The 21,610-nt window shown below is 58.0% G+C and overlaps 1 protein-coding gene across 1 annotated transcript in view; it reads left to right on the top strand.

Moving 5' to 3' along the window:
• The first annotated feature begins 17,653 nt into the window (after positions 1-17,653).
• UNC13A (unc-13 homolog A) overlaps positions 17,654-21,610 on the top strand; it is a 39,138-nt gene continuing 35,181 nt past the window's right edge. The window contains exons 1-6 of the mRNA XM_049640197.1: positions 17,654-17,811; positions 18,457-18,528; positions 18,797-19,016; positions 19,616-19,843; positions 20,720-20,861; positions 20,982-21,151. Coding sequence (XP_049496154.1) covers positions 17,674-17,811; positions 18,457-18,528; positions 18,797-19,016; positions 19,616-19,843; positions 20,720-20,861; positions 20,982-21,151 — 970 coding nt within the window. The 5' untranslated portion in view covers positions 17,654-17,673. The remainder of the gene's footprint in view (positions 17,812-18,456; positions 18,529-18,796; positions 19,017-19,615; positions 19,844-20,719; positions 20,862-20,981; positions 21,152-21,610) is intronic.

Raw genomic sequence — 21,610 nt, 5'->3', positions numbered from 1 at the left:
CCCCCCCCGCCACACACACACACACACACACACACACACACACACACACCCTGGGAGGGAGGGCGCTATTTCAATCCTCATTTTACAGATGAGGCAGAGGCTGGAGAGGCAAAGCGACCTGTTCAGTGTCACACAGCTCATACCTGGCAGAGCTGGGATTTGGACCCAGGCAGCCCTCAACCCCCCAAGCAGAGCCTGACTGGGGACAAGCAGTGGTGGAGGCCATGAGAGAACCCAGAGTTGGGACCCTGGAGCAGAGGAATTTGAGGAAAGAATGAGAGTTGCAGGTTCCAGGGAAGATGTGGAAGAGGAGAGACAGTGTGGTCCCCGACCCCCTGGAAACCAGTCACTGAACGGCCAGGTCACAGATACACTCAAGGAGAACAGTCCTCGAGACAAATCTCTGGTAGATTGGTAAATTCAGTGAAGGGGGACATTCCCCAAGGTTTTCCTCCCAATCTGCTATTTCCAGGGTGGGTCCTGCGAGAAAAGTGCTTAGAGGTGGTATCATTCATATTCTCAGGGTTGTCCCCATATGATTGGATGGAGGTGACATTGGGAAGGAGGGAGGCATCCTGAATGCCCTTATCCTGGGGTAATAGGGAGCCACAGAGAGTGTTTGAGCCTCTTCCTCCCTTAGCCAGTACTCTCTGGGCCTGAGGGCTCCAGGAAGGGCCAAGGGAGTTGGGGGTTCAGGAGAGGTGATACCTTCCCGGGTTAAAATTCTGGTTCTGCTGTGATACCCTGAGCATGTAACTTAGCCCCTTGGCCTCAGTTTCCCCTCTGTAACACAAGGATTACTGTGTTACCTTCCTGGTAGGCCTCGTCCAGGCCTGGGGTTGAACTCCAGTTGGCTGTGTGTCCTAAGATAAGGCAGGTGAACGGACTTTTCCGAGACTTCACCCCTCACTCCTACCCCTTCATGCCCCTCCCCTCTCTCCACAGTGAGATTAACCGCCTGGATTTGGGGTTGACGGTAGAGGTGTGGAACAAGGGTCTCATCTGGGACACAATGGTGGGCACCGTGTGGATTCCCCTGCGGACCATCCGCCAGTCCAACGAAGTGAGTGGTGGGTCAAGGGTTGGGGAAGAGCGCCTTGGAGGGGCCCAGAGGCCAGTGGCCTGAACACGACGGACGCGTATCTCCATCCGCCAACAACGTTTGTGACGGTGACTCCAAAGTCACTAGGGTCTAAACTTCCATCTTGTTGCTCTGCCTTTCTCCCTGTGCAGCCAGGGACGGCTGCTGGAGGATCTCCGTTACATCTGCTTTGCTATCAAGGGGAGAAAAGGTGGCCAGGGAGGGGGCTCACCCTCTTGGTTAAGGGCCTCAGCTGGAAGAGGCTCACCGCTCTTCGCTCATAGCCTATTGGCTAGAACTTAGTCGAGCGGACCCTTAGCTGCAAGGGAGTCTGGGAAATGTAGTCCTAAGCTACATAGGCCGTGGCCTTACTGAAGATGTATTCCGATGGAAGAGAGAGAAGGGACACATTGTGGGTAATGAGCACTTTGTGCGGGGGGAAGGCTGCGCCAGCCCCGGAGGCGGTAGACCGTAAGCTTGGCCTCCTCCCTGGCCTCCTGGCCTTAAGCCTCACCCCTTCCCCTCAGCCCCTTCATGCTGAACCCAGGGGGATCTTACCACCCTGGGACCTTTTCTTGCTATCTCTGCCCATCTCCTTTGGGAGGCCTTCCTTTTTTTTTTTTTTTTCTTTTTAACGCTTATTCATTTTTAAAAGACAGCGCACGAGCAGGGGAGGGGCAGAGGGAGAGGGAGACACAGAATCCGAAGCAGGTCCCGGGCTCTGAGCTGTCAGCACAGAACCCGACACGGGGCTTGAACCTACAAACCGTGAGACCATGACCGGAGCTGAAGTCGGACGCTTAACCGACTGAGCCACCCAGGCGCCCCAGGCACTGGGAGGCCTTCTTGATGGCACTTGCCTACATTGCCAGCCTCAGCTCCCCCCACACCCCAACCTCCACCCTTTATGGGCCCCAAAGATGGCCTCTGAACCTTTGCACATGCTGTTCCCTGGGCTTCAACTATCCTCTCCATCACCCTCTAAGCCCAGCTCCGATGTCCTCTCCTCCAGGAAGTCTTCCCTAACTTCCCTCGGGATGCCCCTGCCCCCTCCCTTCCTCTGGCTTTGCCCTTGACTCTCTGGGCTGGAGGTGCCTGTGTCTGGCTCTGTCTCCTGTGACGGCGGGTCTGGTTTGTTCGCTTGGGGTGGGGGTTCTCCCCTGGCTGGGCTTCAGGGCTTTTATTCGAAGCGGGGGCCACATACGCCTCATCAGAGATGAGGAATAGCGACGCGAGCTTCAGACCCCCGCTACCTGGCCCCACAGGGCCTTCTCTCTGCGTCCTTGACCTACCGCGTGGCCCTGGACCGGGACCTTCTCTCTGAGTCTCAGTTGCCTCATCTGTAAAGTGGGGCACGACCCTTGCTCTCGGGGTAAGAGTGAGGTGAGGCGAAGGGGATCTTCTGTGAGAGTAGGGGGCCCACTGGCCGGCGTGCGGCGGATCCCTGCTCCACCCTGTGTCACTTTGGGCCCTGTCACCCCATCCCAACCCCCAGGAGGGCCCTGGAGAGTGGCTAACACTGGACTCTCAGGTCATCATGGCGGACAGCGAGATCTGCGGCACCAAGGACCCCACCTTCCACCGCATCCTCCTTGACACCCGCTTCGAGCTGCCTTTAGGTGAGTGTGGGGGGCACAGGACCCTCCTCAGGCCCAGGAGAGCGGCCAGGCCTGGGTGGCTTCAGGCCGCCCTTCGTTCTGAAGATGAGGTTTCCTCTCTCCAGAAGAGAGAGTTTCGCAGGTGCAGCGAGGCAGCGGGCCATGTGTCTGCCGTGCGCAGAGCACGTCCCAGGCGCTCTAGGTCACCAGCAGGCAGCCAGTTGCTTCTTGACCCATGGGGCTTGGGTCTGAGCTGTGCTGGGCTGGTCCTTGGTGAGCTGGGGATACGAGGAGAGACAGAGTCAGAGAGACGTGTGGAGATAAACAGAGACAGAGACACAGAGAAGCCCCTCTTGCTTTCTTGGACCCAGCTCAGTCATCTGCGTACCATCTTTCCGAGGACCCGTGGCTCCCCGACCCTTGTGACGCCACGAGCTTCTCCTCGGCCACCCACCGTTCATTCCCAAGGCGGCCTGGGGGGGGGGGCGGGGGAGGGATGGGAGCTCGCCCTGCTCTCCCTTCCTCTTCCTCCACCCCCTTGAGACCAGCCCCTGGGCCCGCAGGGTGCACTGGGTGAAGGCTGAGGGGCAGGGCGGGCTTCCAGACTCAGAGCCGGGTCTCCGCTTCCAGACATCCCTGAGGAGGAAGCGCGCTACTGGGCCAAAAAGCTGGAGCAGCTGAACGCCATGCGGGACCAGGATGAGGTGAGCGTTGGAGGGGGCGGGGGGGGGGGACGACGACTCTGTTCTTCTTGCGTCTGTCTCTCTGGCTCCCCACGTGCTCCTCCCTCTCCACGGGTCTCCCCATGTCTGCGTCCCTAACTGGACGACATCGGCGACTCATTGGGTCCCGTCTCAAAGCAGGGATGGCGTCGAGGGGCATACAGTCCCCCGACGACCAACTGATTTCAATCGGCTCAAGTCCTGCCCTTGCCAGACGCCCGCCCTCGAGGAGACACGGGGGCCCTGCGGCAGTCCGTACCTCCGCTTTCCGCCCCACACCCCTCAACTCCTTGGGTCACCCATTCGGACTTTCTTCAAAGTCCTCCGTCCCCCACTAGCTCTGGCCTCTGTACCCCTGTTGTTTCTTTAGTTTTTAATTAAAAAGATTTTTTTGAAAGTTTATGTATTTTGAGAGAGAGAGAGAGTAGGAGAGGGGCAGAGAGACAGAGAGTAGGGGAGGGGCAGAGAGACAGTAGGGGAGGGGCAGAGAGAGAGTAGGGGAGGGGCAGAGAGAGAGAGTAGGGAAGGAGCAGAGAGAGAGAGTAGGGGAGGGGCAGAGAGAGAGGGAGAGAGTAGGGGAGGGGCAGAGAGAGAGAGGGAGAGAGATGGAGACTCCCAAGCAGGTTCTGCACTGTCAGCGCAGAGGCCGACGCGGGGCTCGATCTCACAAACCGCGAGATCGTGACCTGAGCCGAAGCCGGACGCGTGTCCGTCAGAGCCACCCAGGCGCCCCTGCCCCCCTGTTCTTCCGTGACATTCCCCGTCTTCTTTGTGGCTCTGCGTCATCACCGTGCAAAGAGCCACTGAGGTCCAGAAGAACAGCCTTCCGAAGGCGAAGGCAAGGAAGAAACCGCGCGCAAGACCAGACCTCTGTCCCGCGGGAGGTGGAGCCCAAAACGGGCGACACTCACAAGTTAACCGTTTTTGTCCAGCCTCCTGTCTCGTCTTCTTTATTCCGCTCCCTGCCTCGGTTGCCCCCACGTCTATTTGTTCCTTTCTCTCATCCGTGTTTCTTTTTGCTGTCGCGTCTCTGTTTCTCACTCTGTGTGTGTGTGTGTGTGTGTGTGTGTGTGTCTTTCTCTGTGGACATCTGTATCCTCCTCCTGCAGATGGAGGGGATTTGGGAAGCCGCGGGCGGGGGCCAGAATGGAACAGAGCAGAGGGCCATCTTGGTCCCCTGGCTTCTGTCCCTTCCTGAGAGGCACCCTCTCTCCTTCCCTCCCTCTCAGTATTCATTCCAAGATGAACAAGACAAGCCTCTCCCCGTCCCCAGCAACCAGTGTTGTAAGTATCTCTCGAGTCCTCCCTGGGCATCAGCTGAACCCTCGTCCCTCCCCCACCCGGGGCTGTCCTGTGTCACGGGCCACTCCCCTCCAGAGGACAGGTCCTAAGAACGCACGATGCCTGCTCACGGTGCAGTGGAAAGAAAAGACCTGGGACCTGAATGCGAGTCCTGCCTTGCTGTGTGGTCTCAGGCCTGCCGGTGTCCCCCTCGGATCCACAGAGCCCCTCTCTGTGAAAGAGGGCATCTGACAGTGCCGTCAACCCTGAGGCCTGTTGGAAGGACGCAGAGGAGTCCTTCTAGAAACTTGAAAAACCCTTGGCAGACCCTTTCGTGTCACTCGCCGGTCCACTGCACCGCATCTGTTGATGGCAATGACAGTCCCGTGCCTCTGACCGCTGCCCCTCCGTCGAGGCTGAAGTCTGCAGGGGGGTTTATCCTCCTTGGCCTTACGGAGACTCAGAGGCACCCAGACCAGTCGCGCCTGGGCCAAGGAGATGTCTCTCTCCTAAAAGTGCCCTCCGAGTCCTCTGGAGTGGGGAGAAAGGGACAAATCATACAGTCTCAGGGCAGAACCCCACCCGTGGCACTTTGGCCCCCCCCCACACCTTTCAACCTCTTTCTCCTTCTCCATCCTGCTCCCCCTTCCCTCTTTCGCCACCCCCCCCCCAGTCTCCCCTGTATGCGTTGTCGACCCCCCACATGCCCAGGATGGTGACCACGAAGTGGAGGGGCTGGGGGGGGACTGCACTTGGGGGACCTCATTTCTTGGGGCTGCTATCGACAAACCCTTTGACTTCCCTACCTGGGGAGGGGTCATCACCGCCCTGAGGAAATTACAACCCCCCTCCCTGGTGGCGAACGGGGTCACTGAAGGGTTGGGGTGGGGACAGCATCAGGCAGGAGCAGATAGGTGACTCCTGGACAGGTGGACTGAAGCAAGGGGTGGGTTCAGTCTGGGAACGGAGACTTACCTTACCCCTCAGCCTCTACCTCCAAGTTCTCTTGGGAACAGTTTGTCGCCTCCGTTTCATGGAGGAGGCAGCCCGGTGTCACGATTCTGGCCCGAGGCATTTTTCCCAAGATGCCGGGGGGCGCTGGGGTTGAGGGGATGGGGGGAAATGCGGTTCTCTCCCCGGTCCTGATGCTCAGAAGCTGTGTGACTTTAGGCTGCTCACTCTACCTCTCTGAGCCCTATGCCTTCACCTGTCAAACGAACAGAATTATTAAACCCCACCCAATGGCGGGTGGGGGGGGGGTTGGTGGTGGTATTTCGAAGTGTAGGATTTCCAGTCCAGGGTCTCTTTCCTTGTTTGCCGGAAGGGGGAGGGCAGGAGTGGGAGTGCTGACTCCAGCGCTCAGGGTGGTAAAACCCTGGGCCCGAATGTCCCCTTTATCACTTCCTGGCTGAGCCTGTGGCCTCTGAGGGATGCGGTTGCACAAATGTCAGGGGGGTTAGAGTGATATTCTGAGGAGACGCTCGGGGCAGGAGGGGATCGAAGTCCTGGGGTGGGAGGAGGAGAAGGGGAAAATGGGGAGGATGGGGGAGTCCCCCTCCCCGTGCCCCCCCCCCCTCTGCCTGCTCCCTTTTATTATCTCTGCCCCTTCTCTTTGTAGGCAACTGGAATTATTTTGGCTGGGGTGAACAGCACAGTAAGTACTCAGCTTGATGTTCTGGGAGGCCATGGGGAGGTGGGGGCCTTGGCAACCCTGAGACCCCCCCTGCGCGACCGCCAGGGAATCAGGGAGCCGGTGGCTGGGGGGCCTGAGGACTGATAAGACCCCGCCTGTGCCCTCCTGTCCCTGACCATTAACGTCTGTCTCGAGGGTCCTGCTCTGCTCGCTCGGGAGCGGGCACCATTACCGGGGTGGAGGGATTCAGCCGGGAGGAGTGGGCATTTCGACCAGAGACCTGTCTGTCTCCAGCTGGGCACTGTGACCCCTTCCCCCCTGTTCCCCGTGTATAACGTCATCTCCTCTCCTGTGACTCCTTCCTCTCTTTTGTCTCCCCACCTTCCTCCTCCGCCCCAGTGTCACTCAGAGGGGGGTAGGTATGGGGGGAGAGGGTCTTTGAAAGAGCAGCTGGGCAGGGAACCCTGGGCACGGATCACTTCAGAGACCTCAGCTCCCAAAGGCCCCTGCCATCTTCCTCCAATTTAACCCCGGGGGAAGGAGACCAGCCCTCCCCTCCCCCAACAACTGGGTGCCCATTTATCTCCCCAAGGAATAGCTCCCTTTCCTCCATGTCTTGCCCCTTCCAGAAAAATCCAGGCTTATGGCCTGAACGTGAATCTCCCTCCTTCCCTTTACCCCACCAACTAGGAACGCCTCCACTAGTGCCCATAACCTGACGGCCAGACCCCGCTCCCCCCTTCCCTCCGGGACCAGGGGAAATGTTTACCGCTACTTTGATCCGGAACAATTTATCAAAAACCCATTTAGCCAGAAAAGCCATTCGGCGAGCAAGAGGGCCCGGCACCAACCAGTTTGCCACAGACAAACGGCACAGTCGACAAACAGAGATATTTTTGGTTAAAACCAACGTGGCGAAAGCTGATCGCTGGGTCGAGAGGCGCAAAGACAATCGGGCCAGTTGGTCGAAACACAAGTGGCTGAAAATGCCTCTCTGGGCAAGCAGGCAATTCGGTCAAAAACCATGTGGGAGGAAGCGGAGTCAGGGTGGTAGCAAAACAAAACAAAACAAAACCAAAAAACCCAAACCAACAGAAAGCAATTTGCCCCCCAAAACTGGACCATGTGTCCGGAAAAACAAACAAACAAACAAACAAACAAACAAAAACCGTTTGCCGACTACACCCGCAGCGTCAGGCAGTTTGGCCGGAAGCGTCTTGGCCTGGTCCAGGACAGTTGGGCAGAAGGGATGCCGGTTTGGTTAGAGGCTCTACACCCAGAAAACTGGGTAGCGAACAAACTGGTCAAAGGAATAATTCGGTAACGTTGACAACTCGTCCAGAATTCCACGGGGACACTCTGTCCGGATTTCAGATCCCCGGCTTCAGGCCTCCGTGGCCTCACAGTTATACCCTGATGCGTGTAGACCTGAGCCGTGGAAATTCACATCTGCCTCTGCCTAAAATGCGAGCACTGATGGCACCCAGCACATCAGATGGTGGCCGCTTACGACAGGGGCAGGATAAAAAGCTTGTAGGTCACAGTGACCCGAGTCAGATGAGAAACCAGGAGGCCCGAGTGACCTTGATGAGGCTGGCTTTGCTCGCGGAGAATGAATTCAAGGTTTCTCAGAAGGCAAACTAACTTAGGGAATGAATCCAAAGAGGTTTTTACACGAAGGATGAACTTGATTTTTTTTTAACGTTTGTTTATTATTGAGAGACAGAGAGAGACAGAGCACGAGCGGAGGAGGGGCCGAGAGATGGGGAGACACAGAATCCGAAGCAGCTCCAGGCTCCGAGCTGTCAGCACAGAGCCGGAGGCGGGGCTCGAACCCACGCACCGTGAGATCATGACCTGAGCCACCCAGGCGCCCCCCCCCCGCACCGTTCCCCCCATTTTAAAAAAATGGACCTAGGGGCGCCTGGGTGGCTCAGTCGGTTAAGCATCCGACTTCAGCTCAGGTCACGATCTCGCAGTTTGTGAGTTCGAGCCCCGCGTCGGGCTCTGTGCTGACAGCTCAGAGCCTGGGGCCTGTTTCAGATTCTGTGTCTCCCTCTCTCTCTGCCCCTTCCCCGTTCATGCTCTGTCTCTCTCTGTCCCAAAAATAAATAAACGTTAAAAAATTAAAAAAAAAATGGACCTATTTGTCAAATACATAGAAACAGACACGATTAGCTGGGGGGAAAATTAGGAGATTAAAATAATAAGGCGAGAAAAATACACACACATCCGGAACACGAGCAAAGAAACCTAAAGGCATTAAAAAGGGGCAAATCACCCCCCTTGGCATTTAATACCACCGGTCAATTCATGCCCTGGGCCACCTAATCTGGGCTTTCATTTCTTTTCTTTTGCAGCCCATTTGTTTTCAAGGGTTGCCTTTTAAATAAATTGAGTCTCTACTGTCCTAACCACAATCTCGCATCCTTCGACGCTGTTCTTTTTTTTAATCAAGGAAAACAAACCAAACTAAAATGCCCTTTAATGCTTATAAAACACTTGAAGTTCAGCACTCTGCCCTGCTCCATTCAGCCGTAGATTCTGGGTGCGCGATGGTCTTGCCTAAGAATCTAAGAATCTGACCTAAGAATCTAATCCTTTTCGAGGGCTATAGTATCGTCAGCCCCCATGTTTGTTCCCACACGTGTGAGCTCAGATCTAGGAACCCCATCCTCGGACATCGAGAAATCTCTGAGAGTTAAAGGAAATTGATACTCCAACCTTGTCCCCCTGATCTCCCTCTGAACGTCCCCCTGAGTATTTGTGTGACTTCTCTTATGGGAAGGGAAGCTCACTGCCTGATGGAAAAACTCATCGTGCTTTCAGAAAGCCTGCTCTTTAGCCAAGTCCGTGCTCACGTTTGAGCCGAAGGACACCCTCCAATTTGCCCCTGTCCCCCTCACATTATAGGACCTACGTTGGACCCCAGACTAGGAGTCCAGTCTGACTGGCAAAGCAGGGTTTTCACCTCCCTTATCCTGCAGCCTCTACTTCTGTTAACGTGACCCGAGATCCTGCATTCATTCTGGCAAAGATCCCTCTTCTTGGGTTAGCAGACAGCGAAGACTCCCTAAGTCTGAGAGACTGTGTTGGCCTCCATTGGACGCCCTCTCTCTCCCTCTCCTCCTCACCCTCTCCCCTCCCCTCCTCTCTCTTCCAGATGATGACCCTGACAGCGCGGTGGACGATCGCGACAGCGACTATCGCAGCGAGACAAGCAACAGCATCCCGCCACCCTATTACACCACATCCCAGCCCAATGCCTCAGTCCACCAGTATTCTGTCCGTCCACCACCCCTGGGCTCCCGGGAATCTTACAGCGACTCGATGCACAGTTATGAGGAGTTCTCCGAGCCGCGGGCCCTCAGGTAGCCACGGTGCTCGAGAAGGGGATCCGTGTGTGTGCCTGTGCGTGTATCTGGCTCTGGGTCCCAGAGTGGGGACAGGAGTAGAGGACCCGGGGGAGCTGGGGGTGGAGGTCAGCGGGTCCAGGAAAGCAGCATTCTTGTAGGGTAGTAGAGCCCTTTCTTTACGCTAAACCTTGTAAGAAGATCTCACGAGCTTGGTCAAAGGGGGTGTGCTTTGGCTGACGAAGGGGAGCTGAGTCAGGAGGCCCCCCCCCGAGCGGTGCCCCTGAGATGCGGGGGTGCCTGGGCGCTCCCTTTAAGGGCGCTGGTGATTTTGGAAAGAGTCTCCCAGCAAGCAGCCGGCTGGTGGTCCTGGTGTGGTCCTGCCCTGACGGCCCGACTCTGTTTCTGGCTGGCAGGCTCGGGCACCGTCCCTCGGGAGCTGCCCCTGCGCGCTCCGGCCTCTACCGCTACCCCCTCGAAAGTCGGCTGGCCCCAGACCTGTCCGACAGGCGGGCCACGCCACTGCCCGGTGCGGGGCGCTGGTCTCCAAGCCTGTGAGGCTGAGAGTCGTGCCTGCCGTCCTTCCGCGCCGACCCGATCACCCAGCCCTGGTTGCCAAACAAAACTGCGACGCACGGGATATTAAACGGACCGCACGTTTGTAAAGCGCCTAGAGGGGCGTCTGAACGTGCCACGTGGTGACTGTTGTGTCGACAGCACAAACAATACCGTTTGGAGCTAACTGGGTGCCCCGTGGGTGCCCCGTGATTTTTGGTTGCGGGTCTTTTTCCGAACTATCTGCTTTCCCCAGAATACGGTTCTCCCATTCAAGCCTCACTCCCTTTCATTTGCATACCCAAGCTGGCTCAGGCTGAAGCGATTGCGGGAACAAAGTTTCAACGGGTCGGAAACAGCCGAGAGGAGAGTCAGAGACCAAATGTTAGTGAAAAGGAAAGGTCTGCCCTTGGAGAAAGAGAGCGGGGGAGTGGCCATAGCATCCTACCCAGAGAAAATGCCAGAAAGGGTTGGCTGGGAGAAGTCTGTCTACCGTGAGCATTCCTGGGACAGGATGGGGGGGGGGGGGAGTCGGGGTAAGAGGAACCCTCTCCTCTTGTGCTTTGGTCAGGCCACACAGGAGTGAGGGGAGACCCTCCAGAAGCAGGGGGGAGGAGAGGATGTAGAGGTAGAAACAGCTTGCATTCCCCTGAGAGGGACTCAAGCCACGCTCCCTGGCCATCCTGGCCGTGCTGCCTGGTGCTGGATGATCTGAGAGGCTGGGGACACCGAGCCGGACCCAGACATTCCGTCCCACAAGCCAGGGCTTGGCTGGAAGGAGGGGCAGGGCGGGACACTCTAGCAGTGGGGAAGGGTAGGGAGGACTTCCCGGAGGAAGGTGCCTGGCAGATAGCCCCAGAAGGATAAATGAGAAGTCCGAGGAAGAGAATTTCAGGCAGAGGAAACAGCTCAGCCACAGGCTGGAGATCAGGTCCCAGATCATGATCAGGAAGGCCCTTGGGTGGCCAACTCAGGGGCATGGGAGCCAGGGGAAGCATCTGAGGGGGGTGAGAGCCGTGTTAAGACTCAGTACGTCAGAGCCAGGATGGGAGGATGGCCCCAAAGACGAGCCTGGGGCAACTTAGGCGGCGCCTGAGGTCGTAGGTGGACGCATCCAGGCCTATGCTGGGATTCCAGTCCTGGGCTGCCCCCCTCCCCAGGGACCCCAGAATGTGCCGGGATGGACTTCAGGGTTATTCATCAGCAGAGGGAGCTTGAAGTCCTTTTCAGCCAAGTAATGCTTGCTGATCCCTCACCTGTCCCCTGCCATCTACAAGGTGGGCCACTAAAAAGCAATCACCTAAATGCATAAACTAGCAACCAATGGCGAGAGGGAGAGACTCCCGTTTTGGTCCCTACAGCATCCCTGGAGCTGGCTGGGGAGAGGGGTCCCGGTCCTTGAGAGCAGAGGAAGTATTTAAGACAAGGAATGATGTTTGTTGAGTGACTGAGTGAATGATTAGAAGGGGGACGAGTGGTGGCCCATGCGTCATGCTGCCTGCCCTCAAGCAGGGCTAGGTGTTCCTTCCTGGTCATGTCCAGCATGACCCGGGGCGCACCTAAGGACCCGACTTGGCGGGAGGGTGGGGGAAACTCACTCAAAGACAACATTTCAATGGGCACCAAAAGAGACTCTGGAAGGGTGTTCCTGGAAGAGGGCACAGCAAGGGCAATGGCTCAGAGGTGGGCACTGATGCAGGGGCTCTGGAGGAACAGTGAGAAAGCCAGTGTGGCCAGAGCAGGGGGGGGGAGAGATGGGAGCACAGAGGGAGATGAGGTGGGGAGGCTGGAGGGTTTGGGCCACCCTGGGGTGTAGGGCAGGGCCCAGATTTCATACCAAGGGCTCTAAGGAGCTACGGCAGGTTTTAGAACAGGGACGTAAGTGCCTGCGTTTATGATTTGAAAAAGCCCCTCTGTGGCTTCCATGGGAGGCGAGCGCTGTCGGGGACAGGAGGGGACGTTGGGGCAGCATCTAGATTTGGGGACATCAGGAGCCATGGCCAGGTTCGAGCTGCAGAAGCACTAAATCTCCCAAGACTGGAGGTGAGGCACTGATTGGGGTCCCCAGCACATCGGAGGGGCGCAAGGCGGGTTCTCCAGGCCGAGGTTTCCCAGGTACCCGGGGCAAGGCCAGGCGCCCCGTAGGCGCTCCTCCGCCAGTGCTGAGTGAATGACCGGGTGGTGGCGCCTGCGTGACGGGCGCCGGGGGGGGGGGGGGGGGGTGGCGGGGGGGTGCCTCCCCGGCTGAGCCCTGGCTGGTCCCCACAGCCCCACCGGCAGCAGTCGCTACGCCTCCTCGGGGGAACTGAGCCAGGGCAGCTCGCAGCTGAGTGAGGACTTCGACCCGGACGAGCAGAGCCTGCAGGGCTCCGAGATAGAGGACGAGCGGGACCGGGACTCCTACCACTCGTGCCACAGCTCGGTCAGCTACCACAAGGACTCGCCGCGCTGGGACCAGGATGAGGAGGAGCTGGACGAGGAGCTGGACGAGGAGCTGGAGGACTTCCTGGAGGAGGAGGAGGAGGAGGAGGAGGAGGACGAGGAGCTGGAGGAGGAGGAGGAGCTGCCTGACGAGGAGGAGGAGCTGGAGGAGGAGGAGGAGGTGCCGGATGACATCCGGAGCTACGCCCAGCGGGAGGAGGTGGCCGTGGCTGAGCCCAAAGACTTCAAGCGTGTCAGCCTCCCACCGGCCGCAGCTGAGAAGGAGGATAGGCCTCCGGCCGGGCCTGCTGAGGCCCCCGACGTGGCCAAGGCGGCCCCTGGGCCAGCCGCACTGGAGGAGGTGCCCACAGCGGAGCGGGCCCCTGAGCCGGAGCCCCCCAAGTCTGAGGAGAGGTAATGGGAGGGGGCCAAGGGGCTGTCGCGGGGGCCAAGTGGCGCTGATGTCGCGGGGGCCAAGATGGGGTCAGCATGGACCCGGGGAATGGAGGGGAGGGTGTCGCAGGGTCATGGCCGGGAAAGCGGAGGGGGCACTGAGGCCCGTCAGAGGGGCTACAGGTGGGTCACTGTGTCTCTGCAGGGCCAGAGAGGCCACGCAGGGCTTGACGTGGCTCGGAGGGCGGAGGGTGAAGGGAGGGCCGGTCCTGGAGCCTCACGACGCCCCTTGCCTCAGTTTCAGGCGACGAGAGGATGAGGAAGGCCAGGAGGGTCAGGACTCCGTGTCCAGGGCCAAGGCCAACTGGCTTCGAGCCTTCAACAAAGTGCGGTTGCAGCTGCAGGAGGTGAGTGACAGCTGCAGCCCCGCTGGCCCGCTTCCCCACCGCTCCCATACCCCATCCACCTGCGTCCCTTTCCAGGCCCTGCCCACACCTGCCGTGGCCCGCCCGTGGATAGCGTGGCCACGCCCCCCGCCCCCCGGCCCCCCCCCCCCCCCCCACGGCTTCGCTTCGCCTTCTTACATCCTGGTCTTTCTATGGCTCCGCCCACCCCAACCTGGCCCCACCCACACCTGCCCGCGTCCCGGCCTCACCGTTCCCGGCCCAGCCCCTGTCCAACCTGACCCCTCTCTGGCCCTGTTTGCACCTTGACTTCATCTGTCTCCAGAAGGGCCCTTCCCTGGTCTCCCATGACTGCCTGCCCTACCCCCCAACCAGCCGGCCCCACCAAGGCCCGGCCCAGCCTCCCTCGTGCCCACCTGGGATTTCTGAGGAGGGAGGAAGGAGAGGTGAGCTGGAACCTGGAGCCAGGTCACGGTTACAGCCATGTCAGAGTCAAGCTCATGGATAGGGATAGAGGTGAGGGAGAGGGAGAGAGGTCAGAGATCAGAGGTCTGGGTTAACACTGGGGTTAGGGAAAGGAATCAGTGTCTGGGATCCCACTGGGTACCAGAGTCAGGGTTGGGGAAAGGTCTCAGGTCTGGTCAGTATCAGAGAAGGAATTAGGCGAAGGCATTAGCGTTAGGGTCAGGCAGCAGGATTGAGGCCCCTCATTTCTCTCTTCAATTGTTCAAGCCACCCTAGGCTGGGGACAGAGCAGTGTCATTATCCAGGGGGACCATTATCCAGGGGGTGAGGCTGGCAGTAGGATATCCTAAGCAGACTCTCAAGGTCTTAGACCGTCAAATGTCAGAGCCACAGAAGTTTCCAATCGAATGTCTTATGTTTTAAAATTGAAATTTTTTTTTTTACTAAGTTCTAAAAGCAAAGGGTAGAAAAGAATATGCAGTGTAAAGTCTATTGAATAACTTTCACTACGTCAGCAATTTGAATGAAAAATAAAAAACAGCAGCAACTCTTTGGTGGAACTCGTAATATGGCAAAAACCAAATAAACGTGGGCAGGCTCTGTGGGTCTCGTAGAAGGGGCGTAAAACGAATCCGAGGTAATCAGGAAAACTCCCTGGAGGAGGTGACACTTAAGGAGAAGTGATATCCAAAATGCTTCAACGATATTTCAGAAGAGTGCTGGACCCTCCCCACCCTTCTCCCACCATGCCACCCTTTAGTTGCATAGGAGGTAAGGGTGTCGGCTCTGGGTCTACCATGAGATCTGAAGGATCAATGGAGACAATAAATTTCATGTATTTAAAAAAAAAAAGGATCAATGGAGGCTGATCGGGAGCAGTAGGTGGGAGGGCGTATGAGCAAGTGACGCAGCTCAAGCAAAGGCCCTGGGGCACAAGACCAGATGAGCAGGTGAGGCCGGGAGAAGTTTAGAGAATGACAGAATCTTAACGAGTGTTTAAACCAACCCCCGAGAAGCCCAGGACTGTAGTGCACGGGCTCTTGTTGGAGATGATGCTAACACGTCCCCACGTTTGACGGACAAGGAGACCGAGTCCTACTGAGGTGGGTGGTAGAGAGGAGCTCTTCTCTCCCCATTTTACAGATTGGGCAAACTGAGGCCCAGAGAGAGCTTAAGGACACACAGTGAGGACTAGGACCCGGGCCTCCTGGCTCCCGGCCCAAAGAGGAGACGAAAGCGGGTGTGGAACCTACCTTGCTCTGGGGAGAGGCTGCCACACTGACCGTGTCTGTCTGTCTGTCTGTCTGTCTGTCACGCAGGCCCGAGGAGAAGGAGAGATGTCCAAATCCCTATGGTTCAAAGGCGGGTGAGTAACGGAGTCGTGGGGGAAGGAGGAAGGAGGAAGCTTTGAATCCAGAGCTCGAGACTGCTTTACATTGTAGCGTCAGCCCAGGGAGGATAGCCGGCGGTTCCGTGGAGACAGGGGACAGCTTGATTGACAGATCGGGTGTAGCCCGACAGATGTAGCCACTAGCATAAGCATTCACCCCGGACAGAAGCCAAAGAGAGTCGCACATTGAATCCCCACAACACACCCACGGGAGGACCGCTACCCCTATTTTCCAGGTGGGGAAACTGAGTCCAGAGAGGTACGTGCCTTGCCCCAGACACTCGCGTTACCCAAGATCACTTCCTCCTAGAGAAATAAATGTAAGAGAGAGGAGAAGCCTGTGTCCTGCAGCGTCCCTCTGCAATCCCGGGGTGAAGTTGTTGATCTGATTCCGTTTTTAGACATCCCAGATTATGGCTACGGTTGCTGGCTCTTTCTTTAATGGTGACCCTTTCTTTAATGACAGTTATTTGGCCGTCCGTGGAGCCTTTTGTCCTATCTAAGCGCTTACGCGGGCTTTTCTTCCTTCAGCGCCTGAGTGGAGAGGTTAGAAGATGTAAAAGATATTCTTTTTTTTTTTTTTTTTTTATTTTTTTAATTTATTTTTGGGACAGAGAGAGACAGAGCATGAACGGGGGAGGGGCAGAGAGAGAGGGAGACAACAGACTCGGAAACAGGCTCCAGGCTCCGAGCCGTCAGCCCAGAGCCTGACGCGGGGCTCGAACTCACGGACCGCGAGATCGTGACCTGGCTGAAGTCGGACGCTCAACCGACTGCGCCACCCAGGCGCCCCTAAAAGATATTCTTAAACACTTATTTTTTATCTATGTTTGTATTTGTTTTGAGAGCGAGAGAGCGCGCAAGCGGGGAGGGGCGGAGAGAGAGGGGAGAGAGAATCCCAAGCAGGCTCCGCGCTGTCAGCGCAGAGCCCAACGCGGGGCTTGAGCTCCGGAAGCCGTGAGATCATGACCTGAGCTGAAATCAAGAGTCTGGTGCTTAACCAACCGAGCCACTCAGGTGCCCCTAAAAGATACTTTTTTTGCGTTTATTTATTTTTGATAGACAGAGAGAGACAGAGCACAAGTGGGGGAGGGGCAGAGAGAGAAGGAGACACAAACTCCGAAGCAGGCTCCAGGCTCTGAGCTGTGGGCACAGAGCCCCTCGGGGCTCGAACCCATGCACCGCGAGATCGTGACCTGAACCGAAGTCGGACGCTTAACCGACGGAGCCCCTCGGGCGCCCCTAAAAGATACTTTTAAAGTACACTAATGTTTTCAAGTAGCAGCGGGAAGGGTGACTGCCTTCCCTTGTGCGTCCTTTGCAAACAGAGGCGCGGAGACAGACGCTGTGACTCCCAGATGAGCCGGTGTCCTTGGGGGGAGCCCCGGAAGCTGGGACTGACATGGGGATGAACACGTGATCTATGGAGGAAATGCCCTCGAGAGACGCGGGCGGGGTCAGGATGGGGAGCCAAGCCCAGGCGTATTTCGGGAGTCACCAGGCCTCTGCCTGATCTTCCAGGCAGCACTGGAACATGGATGGCACCCCGGGGCTTGTCCAGAGTCACTGGCTGCCAGGCATCTCTCTCCCTGGCCAGTGGGAACCTTCTGGAGAAGAGCCACGCCTGAACCCTCTTTGGGATGTGGGCCCCTCTCAGTAAGGTGAATCCATAAAGGCCACGATAGCATCTCCCCCAAAGTAGCTCATTCTGACCCACCAGCTACGCCAAAGCTGCGTAGGATCGACTTCAAGTATACACAGGTATTTTCAATTTTGAAATACCTATTTCAATTAGGTAGTGTCTCGTGAATATCTTAGTTTATTCAAACGTCCATTCAAACTTCCATTCAAATTGGGCAACAGCATCATCTCCCCATTTCCCAGGTGAGGAAGTTGAGGCCCGGAGTCGTCTTCGTTTCCTGGGGCTGCCGTAACACACTACCGAATGGGCAGCTTAAACCAACAGGAGGATATTCTTTTTACAGTTCTGGAGGCCAGGATTCCAAAGTCAAGTTGTTGGCTGAGCCACGTTCCCTCTGTCACTGTCACCTGTGGGGGAGACTCCTTCCCTGCCTTGCCAGCTGCTGGTAGTTGCTGGCAATCCTCAGTATTCCTTGGTTTGTAAATGTGTCGCTCTGATCTCTGTTGTCACACTGCTGTCTCTCTTTCTATAAAGATACCCGTTACATTGGATTAGGGGCCCACCCAGTCTAGCGTGAGCTCATCTTAACTAACTATATCTGCAATGACCCAGATATTCCAAATAAGGCCACATTCTGAGGTACTAGGGGCTAGGATTTAAATGTATCTTTTTGGGAGACACCATTCAACCTTTAATAGCCCAGGGAGATCAAGTGTCCTGCCCAGGCCTCCAGTGATGTCTGTTGGAGACAGGGAGATGCCTGGGCCCTTGACATCTCCGTGTGTGTCTTACAGCCCTGGCGGTGGCCTCATCATCATTGACAGCATGCCGGACATCCGCAAGAGGAAGCCCATTCCACTCGTGAGCGACCTGGTGAGCGCCTGTGCCCTCTCCTCCCCCAGCAGAGCAGGCCTGCCATAAGCAGTGCTCAACCTATACAACTGCCCATGGCAGACCTGGGGCTGGGGGCTGGCAAGGTGTTCCCTGGGACTAATGTAATCTGATTTCTACCCTGCCTGCTGCATGGACACTTCAGGCCATGGTGAGTGGTAGTGACCTGGGCCCCCATCTCTTCCTCAGACCCCCTCCCCCCCCATTAGGATCTTCCAACTGGCCCCCAATGCATGGGTTCCGGGGTGAGGGGACCCTGCCCTGTCCTACAGTTTCTGGGTGGGGAAGAGAGCAGGTGACTCCCGATCTTGGTTCCTGGAGTGGCTGGTAGTTTTGCTCTGTGGCTGCTGATCGTGGCCAAATGCAGCTCCTGAGTCTGGTTCCTGGTGGTGGGGGGATGGGTGAGTCAGGGGTGTGAGGCTGGTCACCTTCCAGGGTCCCTTCTAACCCAGAGCCTCTGTCACTTTCCAATTCTTCACTGGCCCTCCTCCTGCTGCTATTTGTGGCCGTGGCTGCAATCCGTCGCTGGCGGCCCCAAACCATGGCTGTGGATTCTGCTCGTGGTGACAACCCTACGGGTGTGAATCGACCCCGGTGACTCCCTTGGTGATTTCCCTGCGTGCCCAGTCCCTGGTCCAGTCCAGAAAAGCGGGCATCACCTCCGCCTTGGCCTCCAGCACTTTGAACAACGAGGAGCTGGTGCGTGGGGCGCCTCCCCTTCCACGGGGTTGAGCGGGGGGTGGGCTGGGGGCTCCGGGGAGGAAGAGGAGGAGAGCGTGGCAGGGACGGGCACTCCTCCCTCCCCACGATCTGGTTGCGCTGCGTCCGGCCGACATGATCTGTGCACCGGAACCGTGGATTCCGACGGTGTGGGGGCAGGGGGAGGGACGGGGACTTTACTACACTCAGCGAGGGGGTGAGGGTGGCGCCGGACAGCGCCCCATGCCGCCCCTCTCTCTCCGCTCAGAAAAATCACGTTTACAAGAAGACCCTGCAAGCCTTAATCTACCCCATCTCCTGCACGACGCCGCACAACTTCGAGGTGTGGACGGCCACCACGCCCACCTACTGCTACGAGTGCGAGGGGCTGCTGTGGGGCATCGCGCGGCAGGGCATGCGCTGCACGGAGTGCGGCGTCAAGTGCCACGAGAAGTGCCAGGACCTGCTCAACGCAGATTGCCTGCAGCGTGAGCGCGGGGCCGGAGGGGCGGGGCTCCATGGAGGGGCGGGGTTCCGTTGGGGCGGGGCTCCGCGGAGGGGCGGGGCTCCGCGGGGGCGGGGCTCCGCGGGGGCGGGGCTCCGCGGGGGCGGGGCAAGAACAGGGGAGGGACTCGTTGGCCGCAGGAGTGGGGCGAGAGGAGGGGAAAGGGAGCGTGAGGGGGTCAGAGAGGGGTGGGGAGAGACTCAGGGACTAACTAAACTGTCCGAGGGTGGGCTTACTGACAGCGGTTCCCCTGGAGAAAAATGGGTTAGAGAGGGGGCTCAGAGAGGGAGGGGGCTCTGAGTGGGGGGGAGGAGCCAGAGAAGGGGCGGAGTCTTGGTGGAGCGCGAGGGTTCAGTGCGGCCCCCTAGCGCAGCAAGGTGGGCACTACGCGGAGAAGGGGTAGGAGGGTTCAGAGAGCATGTCGAAATCTCTAGCAGCTCTAGCTTTGGGGCGCGAGTCACCTGAGCCCCCACGGCTCTAAGTGCTCTTGGCCGCAGCCCAGGAAGCTGGGGAGTGGGAGGTGGGGTTCTCGCTCCTGTGAGGGGGCGCGCTCTGGACGGTGACTGCTCTCTGCGTCCACAGGGGCTGCAGAGAAGAGCTCCAAGCACGGGGCGGAGGACCGGACGCAGAACATCATCATGGTGCTCAAGGACCGCATGAAGATCCGGGAGCGGAACAAACCTGAGATCTTCGAGCTCATCCAGGAGATCTTCGCCGTGACCAAGACCGCGCATACGCAGCAGATGAAGGCGGTCAAGCAGAGCGTGCTGGACGGCACGTCCAAGTGGTCGGCCAAGATCAGCATCACTGGTGAGGCCGCGGGGGTGGGGGTGGCCACAGGGTCCCTTCTTCTCAGCCCCCTGTGCTCCCTCCTGTGGCTCTTCCTTTGGCTGTGTGTAGTGTGTCCATATCTGTCCCATGTCCCTAGGTGTGTTTGTGCTCCCACGGTGGGCATGTGTGCCTCCAAATGGGAATGCATGACGCTGTCTGCATGACTCTTGGTTTGTGCCCCACCCCACCCCCAGAATCAGACCCCAAGAAGAAGAGTTGAGGGCACGTTGTTTATCTAGGGGGTGATGCCGTGGGAGTTGAGAAGTGAGCCTGGGACGGAAGGAGCCCTACACAGGGTGTCAACAATCAGGACCACTGGGGGACAGTGCTGACCACTGGGGGCAGAAGGGTCCTGCCCGGGTGGAGGCCTTTGGGTGTTCGTCCATGCCCAACCTCATTCGAATTTCCCTGAAAGCAGACCCCGAGATGAGGATTTCGGGGCAGATGGGTATCCAGAAGGTGGCCCCAGGAAGCCCCAGTGTGGGTGGAGACATGAGTCTGGGAGCAGGAAGAGAAGGAGCCCTGCAGGGGACCCCAATAAACAGGCGGCTCTGAGAGCAACTGTAGGCTCAATCCTGCTGGAAACTTCAGGAGGACAATGTACAGAATGTCCTACCCAGGGGTGACCCAGGGCAACCTTCCCATCCAGCATCAGCCGAGGACTCCGGGGGTGTTAACTCTTCAGGAAGCCCTTCCTGTCTTGTGGGTGTCCCCATGGGCTCCCATGGTCAGAACAAAGCCCTCAGGCCATGTCACAGGGGTCCCCAATAAGCAACAGGGACCCTGTGGCAGTGACTATTCTCGTACGCCTCACTCCTTGAGCCCGTATTTGTATTTGTCCTGTGTGTCTTCCAGTGGTCTGTGCCCAGGGCTTGCAGGCAAAGGACAAGACGGGATCCAGTGACCCCTATGTCACTGTCCAGGTTGGGAAGACCAAGAAACGGACGAAAACCATCTATGGGAACCTGAACCCTGTGTGGGAGGAGAACTTCCACTTGTAAGTGCCTGGCTGAACCCCTGGCCGCCCAGGTGGACTCCCTGCCGGAGCAGCCGAAGGGGGCTCCAAGACCAGCCACCTGACCCCCGCCTCTGCCTCCCCCTCCCCCCCCCCCCGCAGTGAATGTCACAACTCCTCAGACCGAATCAAGGTGCGTGTCTGGGACGAGGATGATGACATCAAATCCCGTGTGAAGCAGCGGTTTAAGAGGGAATCCGATGACTTCCTGGGACAGACGATCATCGAGGTGCGGACACTCAGCGGCGAGATGGACGTGTGGTACAACCTGGGTGAGCATGGGTGGTGTCCTGCAAGGGGACAGGGAGGGTGCCCCAGGGGGCCCAAGTGGGGAACCAGTGTCAGGAGGAGGTAGTCTAGGAGCCCAGTCTGATGGAGAAGGTAGGGTCTGTGTGTCCCATCTGGTGGGGGAATCAGGATCTGTGAGGCCCAGTCTGATGGGGGAGGAAGGGTCTTCTGTGAGGCCCGGTCCGATGGGGGAGGAAGGGTCTTCTGTGAGGCCCGGTCCGATGGGGGAGGAAGGGTCTTCTGTGAGGCCCGGTCCGATGGGGGAGGAAGGGTCTTCTGTGAGGTCCGGTCTGATGGGGGAGGAAGGGTCTTCTGTGAGGCCCGGTCTGATGGGGGAGGAAGAGTCTTCTGTGAGGCCCGGTCTGATGGGGGAGGAAGGGTCTTCTGTGAGGCCCGGTCCGATGGGGGAGGAAGGGTCTTCTGTGAGGTCCAGTCTGATGGGG

This window comes from Panthera uncia, chromosome A2, assembly GCF_023721935.1.
Source record: "Panthera uncia isolate 11264 chromosome A2, Puncia_PCG_1.0, whole genome shotgun sequence".
NCBI lineage: Eukaryota > Metazoa > Chordata > Mammalia > Carnivora > Felidae > Panthera > Panthera uncia.
The sequence above is the reverse complement of the archived record's forward strand: the minus strand, read 5'-3'. Positions and strand labels throughout refer to the sequence as shown.